General features: G+C 40.0%; 1 protein-coding gene across 1 annotated transcript in view; it reads right to left on the bottom strand.

The window, feature by feature from the left end:
• Positions 1–626: 626 nt before the first annotated feature.
• The window catches only part of Amnionless (amnion associated transmembrane protein), a 38707-nt gene continuing 14460 nt past the window's right edge, over positions 627–24873 (bottom strand). The window contains exons 4-12 of the mRNA XM_090369477.1: positions 24090–24319; positions 19883–20023; positions 18843–18939; positions 17140–17219; positions 15480–15615; positions 10860–10964; positions 9567–9660; positions 3860–4025; positions 627–902 (exon numbers count right to left, since the gene is read on the bottom strand). Of these exons, the coding sequence (XP_090225603.1) occupies positions 786–902; positions 3860–4025; positions 9567–9660; positions 10860–10964; positions 15480–15615; positions 17140–17219; positions 18843–18939; positions 19883–20023; positions 24090–24319 (1166 nt within the window). The 3' untranslated portion in view covers positions 627–785. The remainder of the gene's footprint in view (positions 903–3859; positions 4026–9566; positions 9661–10859; positions 10965–15479; positions 15616–17139; positions 17220–18842; positions 18940–19882; positions 20024–24089; positions 24320–24873) is intronic.

Here is a 24873-nt window from a genome sequence, read left to right on the forward strand (position 1 = left end):
GTCCTACTTCCAGATACATAGTGGTATGTAATATATGTGTTAAAGTCAGTGACTGTGCATATGTTTTATAGAGAGAGAATGAATGAGTGATTCGGATTTAGCGCACACGCTGAATACAAGAATATTTGGCAGTTTTCACAATTGTTGAGAAACTTTACACTTTTACACTTCGAATGTTTCAAGCACTTTGCTGTGGAACAACTCAGGAATACACTTTTGGATTGATGGAATTCGATTTTACTAACAAGATCTCCAAGAAATCGTATATAAAATGTCATTTTTCAAGGTCGTATTAGTAAATTGACTACGGTCGCAGTCAATTAACTAACACTGTATTTGTATCTTCCTCGCTGTTCCAACCTAGGGTTGGGTCGGGTGAATCAAAGCCTTCCATCTTTTTCTATCTTCCCAAATCTTATCTGCTGTCATTCTCTCCCACTCAATTCCCTTCGTTTCCAAATCTCAATCAACAAAATCAATAAGTGCCCTCTAGATTTTACGATGTTTCTCTTTCCATTCTCTCTCTCTAGCCATTTATACTGCTGGTGTTTGTGTGTTGGGTAGAGAATTAGTTGGCGTCTAATTCTTAAAGAAATGTGACCAGAAGTAAAATTGGACATTTATTTAGAAATTGCGAAGGCGAAAGTTTTGTTTGAATAAGTTTGGATGGTGAAGTGAAACATCAAAGCAGATTGTTCACAATTTTATAACCTTATCCGATAAGAGCCAGAAGGCACTGGTGAGCGTATCATGTAATTAATTCCGATGCAAGATGCTGAAAGAAATCACATAACGCTGTCGTCTTCTTGCTCCGTTGCATCGAAACCCATCGACATTAAGCCTTGTCGGTAATCAGCACGGCTGGATGATTCGGCCTCTTCCCTACCGTAAACGGGATCAGACTGTGTAAATAAAAAAAAATACAAATACCAGTAAATATTACTACAAAAAGTAATATACACTGTGCTGCCACTTTATTAGGTACACCTACCTAGTAGCGCGTTCAGTCTCCTTTAGCCTTCAAAAACAGCCTGAATTCGTCTAGGTATGGATTGAACAAGGTGCTGAAAACTTTGTGCAGGAATGGAGTACCATGCAGACATGAGTCACGCAGTTTCTTGAGATTAGACGGGCCTGCAGCGGGTTGACTTGGCGCATTATAGCCTTGGCGCAAGTTGACTTGCGCCATAAAATCCTAAAACAAACAAACAAAAAAAACAAGCCTGCAGCGGACAGCCCTTTCCAGCTCATCCCAAAGATATTCAATAGGATTAAGATCCAGGGACTGAGCGGGCCACTGCAGCAAAGAAAAGTCATTGTCATGTTCCTGGAACCATTCTTAAGTGATTCGGGCTTTGTGCGTCGTCGCATTATCCTGCTGGAAGTAACCATCTGATTGGGTATAAACTGTAAACATGAACGGATGCACTTGGTCAGCAACGATGTGGCATTCAGACGTAAATCTATGGGTATCAATGGACCCAACTTGTGGTGTGCCGAGAAAACATTCCCCACACCATAACACTGTCCCCACCACCTTGCAGAGTAGTCGTCAGACATGACGGTCCATGAATTCATGTTGTTATCGCCAAATTCTGAGCCTTCCATCAACATGATGCACCAGGAACTTCGACTCGTCAGACCAAACCAAGCAACTGTTTTCCAATCCTCGATAGTCCAATGCTGGTGTTGCTGTGTCTACAGGAGGCGTGCTCTCTTTTTCTTCATTGATAACAAAGGTACGCGATGTGGCCGTCGGATGTAGCCCATTCGCGAAAATGTGCGACTAGTGGTCCGTTGCGATATTTTGTTCTGCGCACCAAGGTTGTATTCTGACGTGATGTGCGACATTGTGGCTCTTCTGTTTGCTTGCACAATTCTAGCCATCCTCCTCTGACCTCACTGATCAACAAGCAATTTTCTTCCACAGGAGTGCCGTTGAGAGGATGTTTTCTGTTCGTTGCATCATTCTCGATATACTCTTGAAACTGCGGTGCGTGAAAAGTTCAGGAGAACTGTCATTTCAGAGATGCTTTGTCCAGCACATCTTGCAACTACTACCGTGCCACGTTCGAAGTCCGGTAGATCACTCCTTTCCCCCATTCTTGCTACGGTTTGTACGCTTAACTGATACTAGAAGGTTGTTCTGCTGCATTTATATCCACAATTGTGGTCACGTGACTTGCAAAGTTGTGGGACAAACCATTTGTGTGAACAGCAGGGGTGTACCTAATAAAGTGGCAGCACAGTGTAGTTATCTAATAATAATACAACAGTGGACAAAAGTTAAGGTATAAATTAAAAAATACAATAGTGAAAAATAATTGATCAAGTCAATGAAATTGTTAATGAAAGTACATGTTACGGGCAACAGTACAGTACCGTGTTGCAGTTTATGATTAAAGCGTGTCAGTTTAGTTATACGCAAATTAGTTCATGAGTATCTGAAAATGAGTATCCAGATTTAGACCTTAAAGGGCAGGTGGGGTAAGTTACTCTTAACGGCGAATCCTCAAGCTGTTAATGAGAATGTTCAAGATTTCTAATGGTACTGAAGTCCATTCCTCCAAGACAGCATTTTAATTACCCGAATTAATCAAAATGTTTTTTTCCCAAACATCCAATAGGCTACAAATCTCGTAAGATGGGGGATTTTTATTTTTCGCACCGCGGCTTGTTAATAGATCGCAGACAAAAGATGTGCGATTTATCTCCTCCCTCCATGGAAACTCGTTTTTTTCAACCGGCAAAACCACCACCACAAAATGCACTGTTTAAAGACATCCCATGGCCTTAGATGCTTTGGTGCAAAAGAAAACAAGGTTTTACTAGATAAAAAAAAAAAAAAAAAAAAACTGCGCAACCTTCTCTGGAAACGGATTAACTCGATCAGGGCGTAATAAAAGTCCATTAAAATTCTTCCCGTTTTGATTCGATTTCAGTCTTCCACATTGCGTGAAAGCCAACTTTTTTCGAGGGTTCAATTAAAAAGATGTTCAGCTATGTTTCAATTTTCATCTATAAGGCAAATCAGTTTGGAAATTAAACTCATTTACAAGAGGTGGTTTTATTTGGTTTTTTAGCAGCATTAGCAACTAAGGCCATATTGCTCCGGGGATATGCGGTGGTCATTCCCTGACCTTTCCGCATCCTCCGTATTTGGTGGTGACGGGCTCGAACCCCGGTCTGATCAAGAAGAGTATGCTACGCACTGCTGCTCCTGCCCACCTGGCTACGGAGGCGCCAAAAAGGGGGTAAAATTGCTTTTGGAACAGAAAAACAGAAAAAATAAGTAGGTGATGGCAATGAATGAGGGAAGGAAGATGTAGGCAACATAGATATCAAGTGGATAAGCTGAAGCCCAATTGTTTCAGTAATTTCGTGGATGGATTGTCAGCTAATAAGTGTGAGGTCAGTGGTGCTGAACAATATGACACCACCTCCACAACGATCATACCGGGATGAGAAGATAATACTGCAGTCATCTGGATTTGTTCGAAGTATGGACAGTCGAGCTAAGCTACAATGCAAATAATATTAAATTCTTGTAAGGGGGTTAACAACTCTATCGACTGTTCCCGACTTATTTACACTTTTCGCCTTATTTTAAAAGAAAACTTTAATGAAATTGCTTCTGACGTGCATTTAGTTATAAGGTGGCATTGTGAACCCTACTCGTAGAGCAGACAGGAGGGTCATGTGTGCTACTTGCCTAACGGCAATCTATTACTCCACTACAATCTTCTCATTGTGTAAATTATCTGATTTTAATCTGTTTATAAACTTGATTGGAAGAATAAATAAATGGTTAAAATTCAGTGCGACAAAAATAAAAATGAAAAGAAAAGTAATTGCTCACCAAACCTGGACTTTGGTACATCGGATTGTCAAAGCCCTTCACCGGAGTCTCGCTAGGCAATATCACTGGCTGACTAGGATCAAGAGCTTCATGCGGAGTAGTGCCCAATTCCAATTCAATCCTGCCGGAATCGGTGTCGAATCGTGCAAAAGAAAATCCTGGAATACTGAATTTTAAACAACTATTAGAATATATGTAATTTGTGATTAGATTGACTATTAAACATTAAAATTCAAACATTTTCTCGCATTCTTAATGTTGCAAAGAATGATGTAGCAAAATACAGTGAGATAATTCTTAAAAACTGATTGTACTGTTTACCAAATTTTAAAAATTTTTTTTCATTTCCCGTTTTTTCCAGAAATAACAAAATATGCGTAAGGTTCTATGATAAGTTTCTAACTGAGCAAGGGAGTTATTATTTAAGGCTGACTTTACAATATTTTTTGATGTAGTCTTCGTGTAACTCATGGCACCTTTCTCAGCAATACGCCAGATTCACGGCCCCAATCTTTTCTTGAAGGTCCTAAAAAAAGGAGACTGCGGCCGCTATTACCACATAATCCAACCTAAATTTCTTTCCAGACAAGTTGGTTTTTAGTTTAGACAATAGGTAGAAAGCAGATGGAGCTAAATCTGGCGAGTAGGTAGATGGGGCAGTAATTCCTATATAGCCTGATGAAATGCAAACATGGCAACGGTCGATGTATGAAAAGCTCCACTGTTCTGATGAAAGAAAGACTTTTAGTCAGCTTCCTTGGCCTCTAACTTGATTGCACTTCGTAATTTAGTTAAAGTTAGCATGGTACTGTCCGTTTAATTTTAGTCCCTTTGAAAGATAATCTAACATTATTATCCCTTTTTAACTCCAGAAGACAGATGCCATTACCATGCCAGCTGAGGGATCTGACTTGCCCTTCTCTGGAAAGTGAATCGGCATATTTCTATTGTTTTTAACACCATTTTAATTCTGGTTGGTAATGATGAAGTCATGTTTCAACTATAGTTACATATTTGGCTAGAAAGTTTTCAGGATCTGCTTGATAACGAGCAAAAAAGTACTTCGAAGTTAAAATCTTCGATTTTGCTTTGAAGCAAAAACCCGTTTTGGCTTCAAAGCAAAAATCCGTTTTTGATCGGGCTTAAAACAGCAGACCCATCGTACAGAATCCTTTATCATACCTGATTCATTCGATTGAATGTTTGTTTTTTTACTCCTTTATTCGAAATGCCTCTATCTTCTACTACCTCTCTAACAGTTACTCCCCGATCATTCATAACATAAAAAAAAAAAAAAACTATTATATTAGGGTCACCTGGTTGTTGTTATTGGGTTTTAGGAGCATTAGCGTCTAAGGCCATATTGATACGTGTATACTGTTTGTAAATTGCGTATGTTCTGTGGTCGATTTTGGGGAGGAAAACAGTTTCCTGGAGAAAAAACCATGCTGCCCTCGCCTGACACGGACTAACTCAGTCACATTGTGAAAAAGGCTCATAAAAATTCCTATCATCATTGACGGGACTGGAACCCAGGTCTTTTCCACTCAGTGTGGGGGAGGAGGGCGATTCTACCAACTGTACTACCCATGAGGGCAGGATAACCTGAAAAGTAACTTTCAATTACCCATGTGTATGGTGTCTGCAAATTGCATGTATTCTGTGGTCGATTTGCCTGCTTTTCGGGATGAAAAATCCCAGTTTTTCCGGGGGGGGGAGGAAACCTTACTATCTACGCCTGAGGCCGACCTAACTCAGCCACAGAGTGAAAAAAGCTCATAAAAGCTCCTCGTGTCATCGACGGGATTCGAATCCGGGCCTTTTCCACACGGTGTGGGGAGGACAGTGACGATACCACTGTGTTCCCAGCGCAGACATTCATCACTATATCATGAACTTCATTGATATTCTCTAAAAGGTTGCTGTTTCTAAAGCCACTGTGCTGTTCATCTTCGATGGACGTTTAAATTCCGCAATCCAATTTTTGACAGTTGCATATAATGGGGAAGATCCCCCCAATGTATTTATTTACCATGACTATCTTTTCACGATAACCTCTTTTTGGAAAGAATTTTTATTACATCTGGACGTTCATATAACGGTTCATTGAAAATAGGTTCAATGCGTCAATTGAGGGAAAAATTACATGCACCCAAAGTACCTCAGTTTTCTATGAGAGCTAGAAACATATCAAACAGTTTACTTAGTAAACATTTCTGGGCCCTCCTGGGTCGCATAGTTTAGAAGACCTTTACGCCAAACACGATCGAAAGCCTTTGAGTTGTTAAGAGCAACTGCTTGTGTTTCACCGAACTTTTCCATTGAATTAGTCCATAAATGGGTAACATAAGCCAGAATATCACCAGTAGATCGACACTGACGGAATCGATACTGGCGATCGTTGATCAGACGGAAGGTTTCTAGATTTAAATTGTTTAAGAGTTAGCGGTTAATTGATTTCTCCATTACTTTAGATAGAGTAGAAGTAATTGCAATGGGACGATAATTGGATGGGAGGGATTTTTCACCCTTTTTAGGAACTTCCTGGATATGAGCAAATTTACAAGCAGAAGGAAAAACACCTTTGGAATAAAAAGTGAAAAAAGGCGGCAAAGAACAGGAGTAAGTTTAGAAGCACAAGTTTTGAGAACAAGTGGAGAAATAACATCAGGACCTGGAGCTTTCTTAGCATCAAGATTCATCAAAATCCTTCTGATATCCTTTTGACGGAAGACCACAGGAGGCATTGAATGGAGTGTGTTGGGAATGGTGGGAGGTGTTTTACCAAGATTATTAATACATGAATTGGAAGAAAAATAGGATGCTAGCAGGTCAGCTTTATCATTGGCTGAAGTGACAACAGCACCATCTGGTTTGGACAGAGGTGGGAGCAGAGATGGGCAAAAGTTGCGGCCAATAGCTTTGGCAAGAGACCAGCATGCTTGGCTACCATTAGGGCAAGAAGCAAATTTTCTACTCTTGGCCTGTTCAAACTCCAGTTTGGACTGATTAATAACTACTTTACAATTGTTGCGAGCTTTGGTGTAGGCAGAAAATGAAACTAAAGAATTAGAAACAAGCCAATTACGATATGCAGCGTTCTTCTCTTGAACAGCCTTAGCACATTTATTGGAAAAACCAAGGTTTAGATAAAGGACGAGATTTTAAAGTGGAGTGTGGGATAAAGGATTCCATTCCTGCAAGAATAATTTCACTGACACGATCTGAGCAAACGGTGACATCAGAAGTTTTAAAACAGTAATCCGACCAAGGAAAAGAAGGAAAGAAATCTCGCAGGTCATCCCATTTTGCAATCTTGTCATGCCAAACAACAGGAGGTTGGGAATAGTCATGAGATAAAGGGTCCATTGGAGAAGAGACAATCACCAAGTTGTGGTCTGAAGTGAATAAAGGACTTCTCACTTCGACCGTGTACTTAAAAGGGTTGTTTGCGAGAAAAAGGTCAAGCGTGTTGGTTGTATGGTTAGGATTGTCCGGTATTCTTGTAGGTAAATGAACAATCTGTGCAAGGTATTAATAATTGAAAAAGCCTCAGCATCTCAACCAGCTGGGTCGGTGTGACTAGAAAACGGAAGCCAGCTGGAGTTGTGAACATTAAAATTACCAAGGAAAATTACCTCACTGTTAGGAAAGTTGGACTGGAGAAAGTCAAGTTGCAAAGAGAGGAAGTCAAAGAGCTCCAAGTGATTGGTGGAGTTGGGAGAACGGTAGATTATTATTATTATTATTATTTTAGGGTTACCGGTAATTAAATACATTAACCCGTATTTGTGTCTGTAAATTGCGTATGTTCTATGGTTGATTTGCCTGTTTTGCTGGACGAAAAAACCCCAGTTACTGGGGAGAAAAACCTTGCTATCTACGCCTGAGACCAACTAACTCAGCCACGGTGTGAAAAAAGCCCATTAAAGTTCCTCGCGTCATCGACGGGATTCGAACCCAGGCCTTTTCCAACCGGTGTGGGGAGGACGGTGACGATACCACTGTGCTACTCGCGCAGACTGGGAGAACGGTAGAGACAACAAATGAATTCGACACAATGAGGTAGAGAGATTTTAAGCCAGATTTTAAGGGAATATCGGAACGGACATATGCGTGTACCGCTTTGAGGCGAAAGGAATCATACAGCGAATAATTTGGGCAACTGAGATGAGCAGTAGTTGAATCAACCGATAACTGAGATTCTGTCAGAAAAAGTACATGGGGTTTGGCAGACTGCAAGTGGAAATGGACATCTTTGGGATTAGAATTGAGACCACGTATATTTGTGAAATGAATTAGGAAGTCCTTGGGAGGTTTAAATCTTTTCGCAGATAAGCTTGCTCTATTAGTTTGACAATTCATCGTGTTTTCAATAGTAAGAAAAAGTGGGTGGGACATGCTGTATGAAGTAATGAAATTTTTGGATATGGTGTACACATGGTAACAATATACCCAGATCCTTGACATAACGTGGCCTCGACAATGCCGCCCGCGTACCCACTACTCGGACTCCCTCCAGTCACTATCTGGCAGAGTAGAGGTAGCAAGATTATACACTAGCTGATCCGGAAGCCTCCTAGAGAGTTACCAATAGGTTCGGTTCGGCGTACTAACTAGCGCCCGGCCTGCGAACACCGTTTTAGAGATGTACCCTCGAAATGTAAGGAAGATTTGACCTCGGCACGATGTTCATCATAACCTCAAAAGTCATCAATCATACTGCATGATGGAAGAGATGGGGAAGTGTTGCCCGGAACTTAGCTCTGGAGACTAAACATGGGTTCCACCACTTCAAGCCTCCAATAAGTAAAGTGGTGGTATGGCATCGGTTGATGAGAGTCATCTACCAACTAGTACTGCCTGGTAACACAGAGAGGCAGCATTCCTCCATGTGGTGTGGGTGCCACACCTCGACCCCTGCTTACGTTGGTTCACACCTGGGTGGTCACCCACTATGTGCTTGTGCATGGAGGTTATACCCAGGAATACTAATAGTCCCACCATCGTGAAGGTGCAAGCAGAGGATTTAGCTGTCACAGACCGTCCGGACGTCGCCGAAATTGGTTCCACTTGACTTGAGTGTCACCCGAATATCAGTTCCATCAGCGTTTTAGACTCCAAGGTAGCAAGTACAGCTTGTCTGGGATATCTAATAGAATGTCTGTGACACCCTCAAGGACTAAAACGAAATCAGCCTTCTGGACTTCCAGCGCCAGGAAAGTAAGGAAAAAATAAGCTCCCTTTGCATCGACTACATAATATTGCCGGAAGCAAAGCCTCTTTGCAACGTACGCTCTTGATTGCCCTTGTTATCTGCAGGAAAGATGATAAATATTCATCTCTCAGAAAACTACTATAACCTGTAAAATTGAAGCATGTCTTGAGAAATTAAGCAAATCCATATGAATTCTCCGCCTTTCTAAAGAAGATATACGTATGTTTTTAACTTCTGATCAGGTGTGTCCACTTTGAACTTTACCCCATAAACGATAACTTGAAAGGCACAATATGACCAAACCACTCTTACACCCCAACAACTAATCTGTGTGATGCTATCTGCAGCTTGCATCACAATATACTGTAAGGAATAATATAAATATTTGTTCATTTATTATTATTTTTAACCAATTTCATAAGTTACTAAAAGTAATTAAAACTGCCGAAATACTACGAAAGAATGTGATGAATGGGAAATTAAACTTACTGTCTTCGCCTGTACCAAAAGAAAGCTGAGACACCACCTCCAATTAGCAGGAGAACGAGGAACACAATGGCCACCACACTTCCAGGGCTGAGACCTATAAAGTAAAACTCATTATTAAGCTAAATATTTTGATGTATAGAACTATTATGTTTAAATACGTTCAAAATTTATTTATATTTATTTTCTCACTTTATGGCTGCAGCAAACGTGTTTCCATTATGTGCATCAATGCTTAAAATGTTCTAAAACGAGAATGATGCATTTTTATTTATTTCGTGAAGAGGATGAATTCCACTCGTTGTTGTAGGGTTTTAGGCGCATCAGCCATATCGCGTCATATATTACGTCTGTAAATTGAGTGTATTCTGTGGTGATTTTCTTGTTTTCTGGACGAAAAACTCAAGTTTGGGAGGAGAAAATCCGTGCTACTTTTTTAAATGCAGGTAAATGAAAAGAGACACCGTCACACCTTTGTTCCCATCTCAGTGGACTGCTGTCCCTTTGGTTGAAGTGTGTTAAACTGAAAACGGCATTACTGAACATTGTTCAAGTTGCTGATTTATCCACAAGCCTACCAGACTGTTCTAAACACTCGCCTAATTTCTCGACTTTAAGCTTCCCAGTTACCGCTTACTAATTGCTTGGTATCTCAGGTCACAGTTTGATGATTCTTCCTTTCATAGAATCTCTCTTCATAGTCATTTCCAATTTCATGTCGTTTATTTCTCCTTTTCTTGCTTGGACTGCTGTTTTAAAATGATGGTTCTTAACACTTTCTTTGATCGAATTCTTGATATCAGTTTTCTAGATGATGTCAAACTGCATGTCAATACTTGCACAAAAGTTATTAATAAAACCAAATTAGATTTTCCCAAATAGCAGTCGGGCGAATTGGTCTTTTGCAAAACCTTTTAGCCGCAACTTTTGTCCACCCTACTTTCCCTTCCAAATGACTTCTTTTTTTCATCTGTCTTCATTTAAAGATAGTATTTTATATTCGTGTAACTCCTGCACAAAACTTGGCAAGTCATCCAATATAACAAACGCATCCCTCACCCCTCCTTTTATTTATCGAAAGAAGGAGATTATATGAAATATGAACAGTCTGGAATCGCCAAGTCCAGATGGCGTTCCTCCAGGCCTCCTCAAAATCTGTATAAACTATATAAACCCCAGTAGTCCCCTATTTGGGAAGACTACAGTTACCCTGTTATTGTTACGCTAACTCACAGTAATGATTGCTCTGAAAAATTATTAAACCAATGCGTATTGATAAGCATATTTTTCACTTACCTTCGTAAGCGGTAAAAGCAGAATTTGAAGGCACTCCAGCTTCCCACTCAGTTGACGTGTGTGCCTTGATCGACTTTACTTGATACACCTGGGTATCGCGGATATCTGCAATCAGTTCAAAAAGGTGAATTAATATAAAAAAATAAACCATCGTTACAACAAACTGCTCAACTTTTTTTTTTTTTTGAATGTTCATTTGAATTCCTGTAAAATCATAAATTTTGTGGAAAGAAATACTAATACTACACTGCTCGACAAAATTAACAGGACACGTAGAAAACGTGGCGCAACTCGTGCAGCTTGCGATGAAGCGGGACAAAATTTGGTATGATGGTGGACCATAGAATAACGATGAAATGAGACAGCAAGAAACTTGGGACATGTATAAGGGGCATTTATAGGGGTTGTATAAGAATTGCCAAAAAACTCACATTATAAAAGTCGATACAAGGTAATCGAAAATGTGGTCATGTGACATCAATACAGCGTACGATCCCCTCCAACGGCTAAAAAGCCTGACAGCCATGAACTGTGCTCAATAGAAGGGTGTCTATAAGATTCTTAGCTCACAAAGTCACCGAGGAGTTGGCTGGCAGCGTGCAATGTGACGCCCAAGGGTGTCGCATTGCATGTTCGATCGGATTTAAGTCTGTTGATCGTGCTGGCCACGGTAGTCGTTGGATATTTTCAGTTTCAAGATGTTCCTTCACCACTTAAGAGCTCTATGTGCAGTGGCGTTATCGTGCATGAAAAGAAAATCTGGATCAACCGCACCCCTAAAAAGTCGCGCATAGGGTTCGAGGATCTGTCCTTGGAACCTCTGCTGAGTTACGATACCATACCAGAAACATGAAGAGGGGTGGGGCCATTGCTCATTATTCCGCCCCACTCAAGAACACCGCCTCCATCGTGGCTCTTTCTCTGATGTTGAAGGGATGGTACCGCATTCCTCCTTGTCTCCAGATGAAATAACTACTGGAATTTGTAGGTGAAAAACGGGCTCATCAGAGAAGAGAACTGTACACATTTTCCAGGGCTCCAAGTCACATGTTTATGGCACCAGTTTCGACGAGCTCTGTGGTGGTTTGGGATTAATAGGATTCAAAAATTCAAATTATTATTATATTAGGGCCACCCGTTTCTTTCATATCCCCGTACTGTATATGTATTATGTCTGTAATTTGCGTGTGTTCTTTGGCCGATTTGCCTGTTTTGCTCGAAGAAAAACCCACCAGTTTCTGGGGAAAAAAAGCTTGCTATCTACGCCTGAGATCGACTAACTCAGCCGCGGAGTAAAAAGGCCCATTAAAGTTCTTCGCGTCATCGACAGGATTAGAACCCGAGCCTTTTCCACCCGGTGTAGAGAGGACGGTGACGAAACCACTGTGCTACTAGCACAGACAAACTGCTTCAATAGTGCCGAGACGACGCTGAGTGAAAAATTCAGCCAACGTGGCGCTTCCGCCGGCGACTGCCCTGTTTCAAGTTGTCCAACAGCCCGCAATCCCAAAGAATCATCTAAACGACGACGACGACTTGCCATCCTGAGTACTGGAGATGTGGCTATGCCAATCCCATTGAACGGGAATGAAGTGATGTGGTCTCAATCTGTGTTTTTATAAGCATGAATAATTGCATGTGCGGCTCTGTTAGGTGGTAGATCGATTTCTATTGCATACTCGGAATTTGCATGTCACAATACCTATTATATCAAACATTCGGCTTCGATGTACTGATCACAATAAAATATTCATGAAAAACATTTTGTCGAGCAGTGTATTTGCTTTAACCTTCCTGAACTCGTGAAAAGAGTAATCTTCATCGGGTTGGAAACATCATACCATTCTGTTTTGGATGGGACATAAAGAAATAAGCATCACTCAAATTTCTTTAGTTTGAAAGTACATTATATTATCAATAGTATTCGAACAACGAAGGGAAGACAACAACGAAGATGAGCGGATGAAATTCAAGAGTTCGTGGGCAGTAAATGCATGGCTATTCTACAAAACAGAAGAAACTAGAAAGTTGCTGGAGAGTCCTTCATCCTGCAGTGGATTAAACATGGCTGATGATAATGATGATGAGTATTCAATAATAGATATAAAAGAAATTACGTTCACGCTAGAAGTAATCAGATCTACTAAATACAGCAGATGGATCAAGGCGTTGAGCTTAGCGACTTCCAATTGATTATTCTTATCGGATCTGATTTCAGAAATTAATCTATTCATGCCTTTGCAGCAAGTGGCTGACATAATCATCAGATGGAAACATCACAGTACTACTACAGCTGGAAAACATACAGGTGGAAAACGTACAGTTCTAGATCTGTCAATCAGAGACTGAAATTAGTTAGGTGCTATGTATGGTCCATACTATTATACGGAGTTGAAACTTGGACGTTGAAAACATCAAGCATGAACAAAATAGAGGCCCTCGAAATGTTGATCAACAGACGCGTGCTAAAAATATCTTGGATAGACAGGATCACCGACATTGAAGTCTTAAAAAGAGCAGGAAGAAAACGTAAATTGTTCAGCTTAGTGAAGAGAACGAAAACTGCCTACCTGGGACACATCCTTAGAAATGATGTTTCAAAAGTGATGGTCAATAATTTAACGGTAAACTGTGCAGACTACAATATGCAAAAAAAGCCTTGTAAACATGGGCCCTTAAGTGAATCGTTTTTGAGATATTGCACATTTCTAGTTGAGATCCACCACTGGCATGTTTGTTTAGGTTATGTTATGCTCATTCTCTCCGTTTCCCCTCTCTCAATGCTTTGAGACATAGTAGGCATACTAGTACTTGTCAAAGGACATCAACATGGAAAGAGGTTACAACAACGAAGAGTATGCGGACATGCACTTCATGTATGGTAAAGCCAATGACAGTGCACTCGAGGCTGCACGTTTGTACCAAAAAAGCATTTCCCCGCCGAAGGCAGCCCAACAGGCTCACATTCATCAGGGTACATCAACACCTTAGAGAACATGGGCGCTTCACACATGGAGTACGAGCAGGTAGGCCCAGAAGCATAACACCTGATGTTGAGGAAAGCGTGCCAGAAAGAACATCCTGTAACATCTGTAATTTTCCTGTGGTGTTGAAACCAAAAATTAATAATGTATTATCTTATGTTTAATAAAACCACCCTTAGCAAAGGATTCACAGCTTCTTTGCAAAACTAGTGCTCCCATAGTCAGTGGCGGATCTTAACAGAAAATGTGCAATTTCTCGAAAACGATTCATTTGCAGCCCGATGTTCACTGGGACTTTTCTGCTTATTTTAGTTTGTACTTTTCACCTTTAAAGTGTTGACCATCATTTTTGAAACACCCTGTATAAATTGCTTCAAGTAATAATAGAGGAAAAATATATATATATTATTTTAGGGTTGCCCGTAATTAAATACATTAACTCGTATTTGTGTCTGAAAATTGCGTATGTTCTATGGTCGATTTGCCTGTTTTGCTGGACGAAAAAACCCCAGTTACTGGGGAGAAAAACCTTGCTATCTATGCCTGAGACCGATTAACTCAGCCACGGAGTGAAAAAAGCCCATTAAAGTTCCTCTCGTCATCGACGGGATTCGAACCCAGACCTTTTCCACACGGTGTGGGGAGGACGGTGACGATACTACTGTGCTACCGCGCAGATAATAGAGGGAAAGAGAGAAGTGGGGAGGAGGAAACTTTCTTGGCTGAAAAACATCTGCAACTGAAGTGGCATATCAGCTGAGGATCTTTTTCATCTAGCCCAAGACAGAGAGAAGTACAGCGTGTCGATCGCTAACCTCCAATAGAAGACGGCATCAAAAGAAGAATAAGAAAGGACGATACTCAGGAAACTGTATTGCATCAGATATTACGAAAAAGTTGATGTACATAAACTTAACACCTCAGCACGCAATGTACAGCGTCATCTTTCCTGGCTTACACCCTTCGTAATTACTGTGTTATTGAGTGGTAAATTATAGTACGCAGTTTTTCGATTTGAGGCTGGCAGATGTCCGGAGAACGTTATTTACAAGAGTCAGTTGTTCCAACTGCGAAGTTTGGAGGTGCTGTCACGGTGTGGGATTTTTGTGGTTTAGACTTGAGCCATTAGCCGTCGTTCCTGAGCAATGATTGTTATACGGTATATTGATATTCTGGGATAATCTCGCACTTCCTACATTGTGGTAGCAGTATGGAGAGAAACAGAGAGAGAAAGAGAGAGAGAGAGAGAGAGAGAGAGAGTTTTTCTTTTTCCGCATGACAATGTACCATGTCATAAACACAGACTGTAGTGATCGGATTTGAAGAGCATGGCTTTATTGGTTTGCCCAGAGCGACGATTTTTAACTCTATTGAACCCTTTAAGGATGAGCTGGAACGTCGGCTTTAGGCCGGACCAGTCCAGGCCAACACACCTGGTATAATGTGTAATTAAAGCAAAAATTGAGCCTACACGTTATGAAATTTTGTATCAATATTAAGTTCTTTGAAACATGCAGTTATTTTTAGCAATATATTTATTGCTAAAATAAATATATTTAAGACGAAATAATGTATTATTGTAAGACGAAACTTTCTTAATAACATGGTCACAACGCAGAACTAATTTGACACTGACCTTTTCTGATTGCCTTTTCCATTAACCGGGCTACTTGACTCGCGTAACCTCGAGTATCCCCTCTGTCCATGAATACTGCGTGTATTTCACTTTCCGAGCTCCTGTACAAGTATCCTTGAACAGTGCTGAACTCCTCCTGCAGTATGAAAGAGAATGGAAAATAATACTGACAAATATATCATGCAGTTACTCTATTCCACATTGCAGTTATAAAAATTTAAAAAGAAATATATAAAAAATGATATTTTGTTAGTTCTCTCAAGCCATTTTTTTTTACACTAATGCAATGCAAAGATCATTTTAGGATGTTTTAAATAGAAGTTTATGACGACATACTACAATTTTCTAAAATGAACATCTTGAATTTATGTAAAATTATACCGGATAATCGAATTAAAACGCTTCATATTATTAGCAAAATTAGATTTTTATTAAATTTTCTCGTACGATGGAAAATAAAATCTTCGACGTTGTACGAGTAATTTAAAATAAATCGTGATGTGGTATAAAAATCCGTGTAATTCTACGTTAAAAACGTAGATAAAAGTGATTTGATGAACTTACTTTCAGATGTGATTGCGCTCTGATGTATTCGCATTGGGAATGATCAATCGCGTAGACACAAAGTGTGGACGGTCATCAGTGTTATGTGGGCTAATGGCAAAAAAACCAACGGACACTCAGGAGGAAATTACTGTGTATGGTGAGATAGCAATGTTCGTAAGTGGTAGCCATTGTTTTATGGTGGTTGCTGATGGAAAGGGTGAAGGAATTTGCAGGATGAAGAACGTCCTGATCGAGCTCGAATATCAGTGACTTCTTATTAATGATGCCGAAGGAGAACGCAATAAGAAAATCTAAGAAATCTAATTAAAGAGAATCTCGTCTTGAGCACGTGCGAGACTCATAAAAGACATTAGCCAAAATGTTTCATGTTCCTTATGGTACCACAGTGTGGAAAGTAAATTTCTGTTCCAAAGATGCGATGAGCAAAAGTTTATTGATTGATTTATTGTTTTCTGGAAAGACTTCAGCATATGCATCTGAGGACACCTTTCTGGACTTAGTTTTTTAAATATTAATTTTAAAAATGAAAAGTGCAGACTTTATTTTCCGATCTGTCCATATTGAAGATTAGTCGTTGATTATATTTCCCGTAATGTTGTGGACAAAAGAGAAACTCTTTTGTGCTCTCTTTTGACGCAGTAAATCCAGAAATTGACGCAGTAAATCCAGGGACGGACCGGCTGCAGTTGGCCTCGGAAGGTCCCAACTAGTCCCCCCAACCCCAAAAAAGTTATTCGTCTGGAATTGTTACTTGAACAAAATGAACTTTGATCGCGAAACTGTGAATGCACAGTTTCATTATAAAATTTCGCTGGGGACGTCTTTTTGAAGAAAGACTGCTGTACAATTCTGGGCTCATCAGTGGTAGAGATTTTAGGAATATTAGCGGATCATCTGCGGTGAAAAAAAGTTTGTTTAAATTTTATCAGACTATTTTTTTAACAAGGGGCTCGAATATTCCCCAAATATTTAACAAGGAGCTTGCGCAAGCCTAAACACACGCCTAATTTCTTTTCCAGCTGACAAATCAGAAAATTCTGGGAAACAAGCTTAAAATTGAGGAAATAAGAAGCACAAGTGTGCTTTTACTCACCCTATTAAGGAAACTGCTGAACAGCTGTTGTAGTTCTAGAAACCGGAAACCAGAGTAATATTCCATCTCTAAGACAGCACCTAATAATGACAAAAAAGAAGAAATGTTTAGATAAAAACCTAATGTTTTCGATGCATGTTCATTAGCCAAACGCAAAAGAATACAGTACGTTAGTTTATTGCTGTGTTGCTACTCCAGCCTACTTTTCATTTTCAACTGATAGTTAACAGCAGTTTTTATCGGTACAATTAAAGCTCTGTTGGACCAGCACCGGGAGGATGGTGAGGTGACTGAGGTGACGCCAACACCATCAGGAAACAGTAGGAATATCGACGAATATGGCTGGCAGAAATTGCATAATAGGTATCCGCTTTCTAAACATTCTTGCACATGCATCACAGGACCTATTTAGGTTAGATATGTGTTAACCGACAAAGCGACTAGGGTTAGTATGTTGCGTCTGTAACTGTGTCTATCCTTCGTTCGGCTTGCTGTTTGCTGGATGGTAAACCCGAGTCTTCAGGATTAAAAACCACACGACCCTCACCTGGGACCGACTAACTCAGCCTCGTTGTATAAAAGCCCATAAAAATTCCTCGCGCCATTCGAACTTCGATATTCATGGCCCACCCAATGTAGAAGGAGGCTGATTATAGCCACCATGCCACAGGACCTAGTGAACAAAATATTCTCTGGATTCACACATGCATGATGCGGACAGACTGTTGTGCTCCAGGGAATATTTTGTTCACTAGGTCTGTGGCACGGTGGCTATAATCACCCTCCTTCTTCCAGAAAACCGTGATTAGGCTGCGGATGACTGGAAAGTGTAGTAATTGGATGAGGCACGAAGTGAACCGCAGATGTCCGTGGCGTGTAGTGAGCAATGCACATCAAAACAACCGTCTGTTCTGATATCCATCCGCAAGTACACCAATTTTTTCCGCTATATGGTGCTCACGATGGTGCGAATGACTAGAGGGAACGTTGTAATTCGCGCCAACGTGAACCGTCCTCTTAGTCCGCATCGCTCTGTTCATCCACCATTGATTTCGCATCGTGGGTTTTGTGCAAGCTGGTTGTTTTGCTCATTGTCTGCCACTCCTGGTACATTTGCACAACAATTAGACACGATTTGTCAGAGGTGGAGAATTTGAGCATTCTCCAATTTTGGTGATATTATCAGCCACCCAACTTCATTTATTTTCTTTTATTAATAGCAGCAACTGGAGAACCTGTTAGTAAGTTTTTGGGGGCAAAGCAACTAAGATTTAATCATCAAAGAATTCTATAGTCAGTTTGCCTGTTTTATCCGAAAAAAAAAAAAAAAAGAAAAGAAAAACCGAGTTTTCGACAGGAGTGACTGAGCCATCTTCGCCTAAAATAGACGGCTCAAGCATGGTGTAATGAAAAGCCAGTAAGAATTTTTCCCTGTCCTGAAGGGATTCGAATCCAGGTCTTTTCCACCCGATGCGGAAAGACGGCAATCGTAACCAGCGTGCTACCGCGAGGCTGAACTTGTAGGTCCGTAACTACTGCAGTTTTTTCTGATTGGTTGCCGAAACACGGCGATCATGAAATCGAAGTGTAGGCGTCCGCAAAACAAACGAATTAACTAACGTAAATAGCTTAAGAATTGTGTTTGAACATGGTCATTGCAAACGTACCTTTTCACAGACACAAATGAGATGACAATGACTTACCGCACATCAGACAGCAGTGCCCCGAATGGCGAATTGGATCCACACAGTCCAACCGAGGACAAAGACTCGCTTGTTTTGCACAAATCCTATTCATAATCTGTTGTTAAAAACAAACAAACAAACAATTACTACATGTTAATACGAAAACTATGACGAAAGAATTAAAGATATTCTTTTTGTACTTAAAACTTCGGCCGATATCATGACGTCATCGGAACAGAAATGTGTGGACAAACAGTAATAAAGGAAGAACTTTTTTTATCTGCTACTACTTTTTTCGTGTTGCATTTGTCAACAATATAATTTATTCATACTGTGCAAAGCAATGAAAGACATTGAATATAAAATACTAGTGCAAACCTACATTTAATCCTAGAAATCGATCTTAAATGGTGATCGGAAAAAAATAATTCCTCCCTTGCGCAACCTACAGGAAAGGTGGAGATGATTATTAATTCTCTTCGTTTTTGTTCTTAAAATGACGCAGAAGTAATAAATATGTGAATAACTGTTGCTTTCACCTTTTTCTTTAATTGACAGTTTTACGTTACTAAACAGGGTTTATCTTTCCTCCCCCTTTATATTCTTAAAGGCCTCATTCATAGAACTCAATGCCTGAGAACTTTAAATTAGATAAAATTACACAAGGGAAGTTACAAATAAAGAACTAAAAGCAATGCATCTGTGCTTCCTGTTCATTTCTGAAATACTATCAGGAAGATTAGTACTACCATGTGCCAGTATACGTAAATGTGAATATATTAGGTTCTTATACGTCAGTCTCAATTAACCAAGGTGCAATATTGTCCATGTTAAACATGGTCATTTATTAAATATGTCATTAAGATTGTTAATTACAGTATACACACGACACATGATCAACATTTTATTCTTATTCGACTAATAAAATTTATTTATTTCTACGCATTTAAACACGGATTGCTGCTGTACACCGAGCATTAACATATACCTCAACCACTGAGATTGGACTGTACTTCTACTTATGAACAGTTTTCTTCTGAAATTATAAATAAACTTACATCAGGTTTGTTATTCCCACAAAGACATCCTTTGGGATCTAAGCACTCCATCTGATCTGAAGTGATCGAACCCTGGCCCTGGAATATTTCTTCGCCTGTTTTGGTAGCAATCATCCATCGGAGATCCTGTCCTTTATATTTCTGGATCAAAAAAAAACACGGGTAAAGTATTATATTGTTAGTATTTCAGTAAATTTTGTACTTTTCATTGAAAATACGAATATGAATCGAAATATAAAAGTTGTCATAAAGTGGAACAGTGTCATGAGTGCTAGTCCAAATCACAACCGATTGACTCATTTGGTCTCAAGCTGCTATTATAGAATTTCCATCCCAGACTGCTATGTAAGTTATGATTTTGAATTCTCCTCAAACAACGAAAATGACTCGTCGTACATGCGCTTTTCGAAAACAAGACACTTAACACTCACAATGGATCAGTTACGTTATTTTTATATTTTTATCTGTGATCAGAAAAGAGAACCTGTTATGACGAAACTACCAGAAAAAGTTTCTGCCAGTATTTATAAATAATCAACTTTTTCAACAGCCTCCTCAAATCTCCTATTCCATAAACAGCTCTATCCTATTCTCTTTCGAGACTAATGCAGAAATATTTGCGACATATCTTTACCTTTTATTTAGCTTTTGATAATGTGCTTGCCCTTGCCTTGCCCTTGCCTTGCCCTACCTTCTGGAAGATTAGTACTACCATGTGCGGAATGATGTTCTCTATCTTGTCACCTCTTCAGGTGAAATATCTATCTTCAATACCGTCAGGTAGTTTTCCCGTGATAGCGCACCACCTTGAGCACTCCTCGCGTGATGTTAAGGGAAGTAAGCCTTTCTTCCACCATTCTTTCAAAGTTAAGGCTCTAGTTATACCAATGCTAATTTACAACCACTTTTCTGTGGTATAATCTAAACAAATTACTGCGCACATAAATAACTCACTGGAGTCATTCTCTGAATATCTTGATCAACATGGTTTTCGCATTAATCAGAAATCAATGATTGCTGCTTGCTCTCTCTCTCTCTCTCTCTCTCTCTCTCTCTCTCTCTCTGAATCATTTCCTTCCAATGCAATTCCCCGCATTTGAAGGTTGAATCCCGAAGGACAGGGTTCAACGCATTGTCTGTTCCTCGTGATCTGAAGGTAACCAAAACGAAAGCCAATGGACAACAGGATCAGCTTTGGTTATCAGGCGGCACTACTAACTAAAATGTCTCACGTTCGGTCACGAACCAAGCAAGCTCTCCTACACATTGAAGACCTAGATATAATCAAATTTTATGGTTTTTGTAACGTGTCTTTCTTTTACAAAGCATTTCTGAAGGATGTCAACGGGGAGCTAAATGGAGAAAATAAGCTGTACCAATAGAATCCGGAGTCACTATGGTTAATCACCTAGATCCAACTAAATAACAAAGTATGAGTTGTGATTTGCAATTGTAATATTATGCGTTAGCACAAATATTCCAAACAAAAATATACGCCAGAAATGTAATAATAGCCTTTAAAAATATTCTGGGTACCACAAAAAGCATTCGCATACTCATATACAGGGTGATTCGATACCAGTGCGACAAACTTTCAGGAGGTGTAGGGGGAACAAAGACGAATCGGAATCACATAGCATTGCAGGGTCCGAAATGCCTTCGTCATGCGGTAGAGGACGTTGAATGGGAAGTCGCATGAACAGCGATCCCGCTGGAAATCAACATTTGCGAACCGTTTCTGTTGAAGAAACCAAGTAGCAAAAGTCCTCTGGAGTGGATAATCCGCAGGCTCCAATGATTGGACGCGTTGCAGATGGTATGAACTCATTTGGTTTGTTGACAGTATCCTCCATACAGTGGATTGGGAAATACCCAATCGTTGGCGTATCGCTGGAGTACTCGTACTCGGATTGCCTTCTGCAAGACGTATGACATTCTCCTCATTGTCTGGCGTCCTCGTCGTTCGCTCTCGATTCATGGTACCTCTCGTGAAACAACCAGTCTCACGTAACCTTCTGTGCACACGTGCGAAAATCGTATGATGAGGAGCACGCCTGTGCGAGAAACGTTCCTGGTACAAGCGCAGAGCGGCGCGCCCGTTACAGTCCGTAGCTCCATACGCGAGGTGCATGTCGGCCAGTTCAACGTTTGAATACTCGTCCATCCTACTGCCTCGGGAACCGGTTCGCAAATGCTGACTTCCAGCGGGATCGCTGTTCACGCGACCTCCCGTTCAACGTCCTCTACCGCATGACGAAGGCATTTCGGACCCTGCAATGCTATGCGATTCCGATTCGTCTTTGTGCCCCCTACACCTCCTGCAAGTTTGTCGCACTGGTAGTGAATCACCCTGTATATAGCCATATATACAAAAAGCAGATATCAAGAAATCTTATTTCAAGATAATTTTGTGCAACATAATTTTGGATTGCGTAAATTTCGAAATGCTAAGAGCTGGGTAAGATGTGTGTTAAACGCCAAAGAAACTAAGGCTATGAGGCGCCTGTATATTGTGTGCTTGTATCCTTAGATCGGTTTGCTCGATGAAAGACCCGAGCTTCTGGGAGAAAACCATGCAGTCTCTCCTGAGACCGACTAACTCAACCACGTTGTGAAACTAGCCCATAAAAATTCCTCATGGCATTGACGGAATTCGAACTGAGGCTTTTTCTGCACTGCGTGGTGATTATAATCACTTGTGCTAACAGCGAGTACAGAGCAGCAGCAACTAACTCATTTATGACCATGTACATTTTCAGCTATTATTCGATATGGGATTTCTTTATGGCAAGCTACTCATGGCCTTGATTTGTAAGATCTATTAATTTCTGTTTTTATAAAGAGGGGAAGCATGACATAAATGTCTGTAAAACTCAAACTGTCCTCCTCGCATTTAGTCGGGAAGATATATCGTCGTCTACCACTTGTTTGGGGAGATCTGGATTCGATTCGCGAAGATTTGAAGAATTTCTGAAGTCTTTTTCAATCGAGGCAATATTTACACGAAGTGGAGGAACAGGACCGTACAACAGGACCGTATAAATACAACATAGCTAACTTAATAATTGGAGCAAACAATCTAATATTGTTCTCCCTACACTACAACTTAAAATTTATTTATTTTATATTTGCGCTCCTTAGCAGAAATACGCCCGAAGTGGGCACTCCATTCGCCTATTCCTTGGCACAGCTTGGAGGAGTAGAGTTCTCAGTGAATTATTCCAGGTGAAAACACACTTCTACAGATAAATACAACATAGCGGCAATGAACAACAAGCGCTGGTGATGCTGTTAAAATAATATTTTAAACTTTTTTCTTTTTGTAAAACCCATGCATAGAATCAACCATTATAACCAAAGACGTTTCTAAAACGTACCAGTTTTAGAAATGATGACAGTTTTCTTTAAAGCAGGCTTCTTCCCCCTCTTCTCATTTCCAACTATTACAAAGGCAAACCATTATCAGTAATGATAAAAAAAAGGAATAATTTAAAATACTTTCTTTTTCTGTCTAGAACCATCCCCATGACTTTTACTAGCATCTTCTTCGTCAGATCCTCTCTCAAAATATGGTACTAGTATGTCAGGCTCGTGATCATTTCAACTGCAGCACCTGTAGAGGTCACATTACACTTTGATGAAGGGAATCAACCGTCTCAATTCCATTGCGAAGACAACCACACCACGCTCACACGTACAATCGAGCAACGAATGTTCATCCTTTGTTCGTCCTTTCTCGTACATTGAATGGCTATAACGAAATGAGTCTGTATTGCCCTTTAGCAAACAGGGTTAAACGCGTGTTTTTGTTCCTCTGTTAATAAATTCAGTCTAGGTTTTGCTATTAAATCATTACTGGAACGTTTGAGACAGAAGTTATATTCGAACCTCTCATTCCAGCAGACATTTACGAGAGTTGGATGGTAATATTACTGCAGTGAGATTTACACTGAAGCCTTGTGACTTTTTGTGATTGCTATTTGTATTCCGTATAGAGAACAGTTATGTGTCAGGGTGTGGACATTTTTGGAGAAAACCTTGGGGATAATAATATCCTGATAAAATTAATTACATTTACAATATCTAAATATTCCGTTGTACATAATTTCTTCTTGCAATGTTTACAAGCATAAATGTCTGCAATTTTTCGCGATGTTCTAGAAAGAATTACGAAACATGTTTAAAATTTTTTGAAGCTGATATTTACCACACCATCTACCGTGACAGACTTCACGCTGATGTCGAATCCATTTAAGGAAAGTTTGAACGTTGTACCTTTAGGAAATTCGACATCATCGTAGGTGCAAGGGATCTGTTCCGAGTGAGGTACGGGGGATCGGGGATTGTTTCCCCCTACTCGAATGGCTACAGGCGATGATATATTCCAGTTGAGAGGATTAAACCAGTCCTGAGTCTCCGTGTTGTTAAATTCAACGTCTGAAAAAGAAAAGAAGAGCAGCTAATCAACAGATTAGACAAAAGAGAATTGAATATAACGTTAAATGAGAAATTAAATTTTCATTATCTGCGAGACTACATTTTTTAAAGTTCAGCTGAATCCTCTGTCATCTCTTTAATGACTTAACTTTAGCCGTTTCGGGTGGATAAACCGAACATCTTTTGGATGGTCTGCTTTGATTTCTGATGTGATGAGCCTGGATGATTTGTGAAGTAACTAAGGATATGAGGCGTCAGTACATCCTCTCCCTAAATTTTATTCTGCCGATGTGTCAACCAACTAGATGTATTGGGATGTCGAGTGATACTTTACATAAAGGAGCGTGATCTCGATATACGCTTATCCAAACGTTACTTCCTCAATAGAAAAAGAGGACTTGCAGCGGGTAAATTATAATTAAAGAGCCTATCCAGGTGTCATTTAAATCTAATTCATAATACTGAATATCGTAAATAGGTCATCCACTTTTGCTCTGTCGAAATTTTCAAGGAACACCCAGTCTCTTGATCATCTGTTTAAAATTGTAGTCTTG

This window comes from Mastigoproctus giganteus, chromosome 3, assembly GCF_048544385.1.
Source record: "Mastigoproctus giganteus isolate SK-2022 chromosome 3, ASM4854438v1, whole genome shotgun sequence".
In the NCBI taxonomy this organism is placed as follows: Eukaryota; Metazoa; Arthropoda; class Arachnida; order Uropygi; family Thelyphonidae; genus Mastigoproctus; species Mastigoproctus giganteus.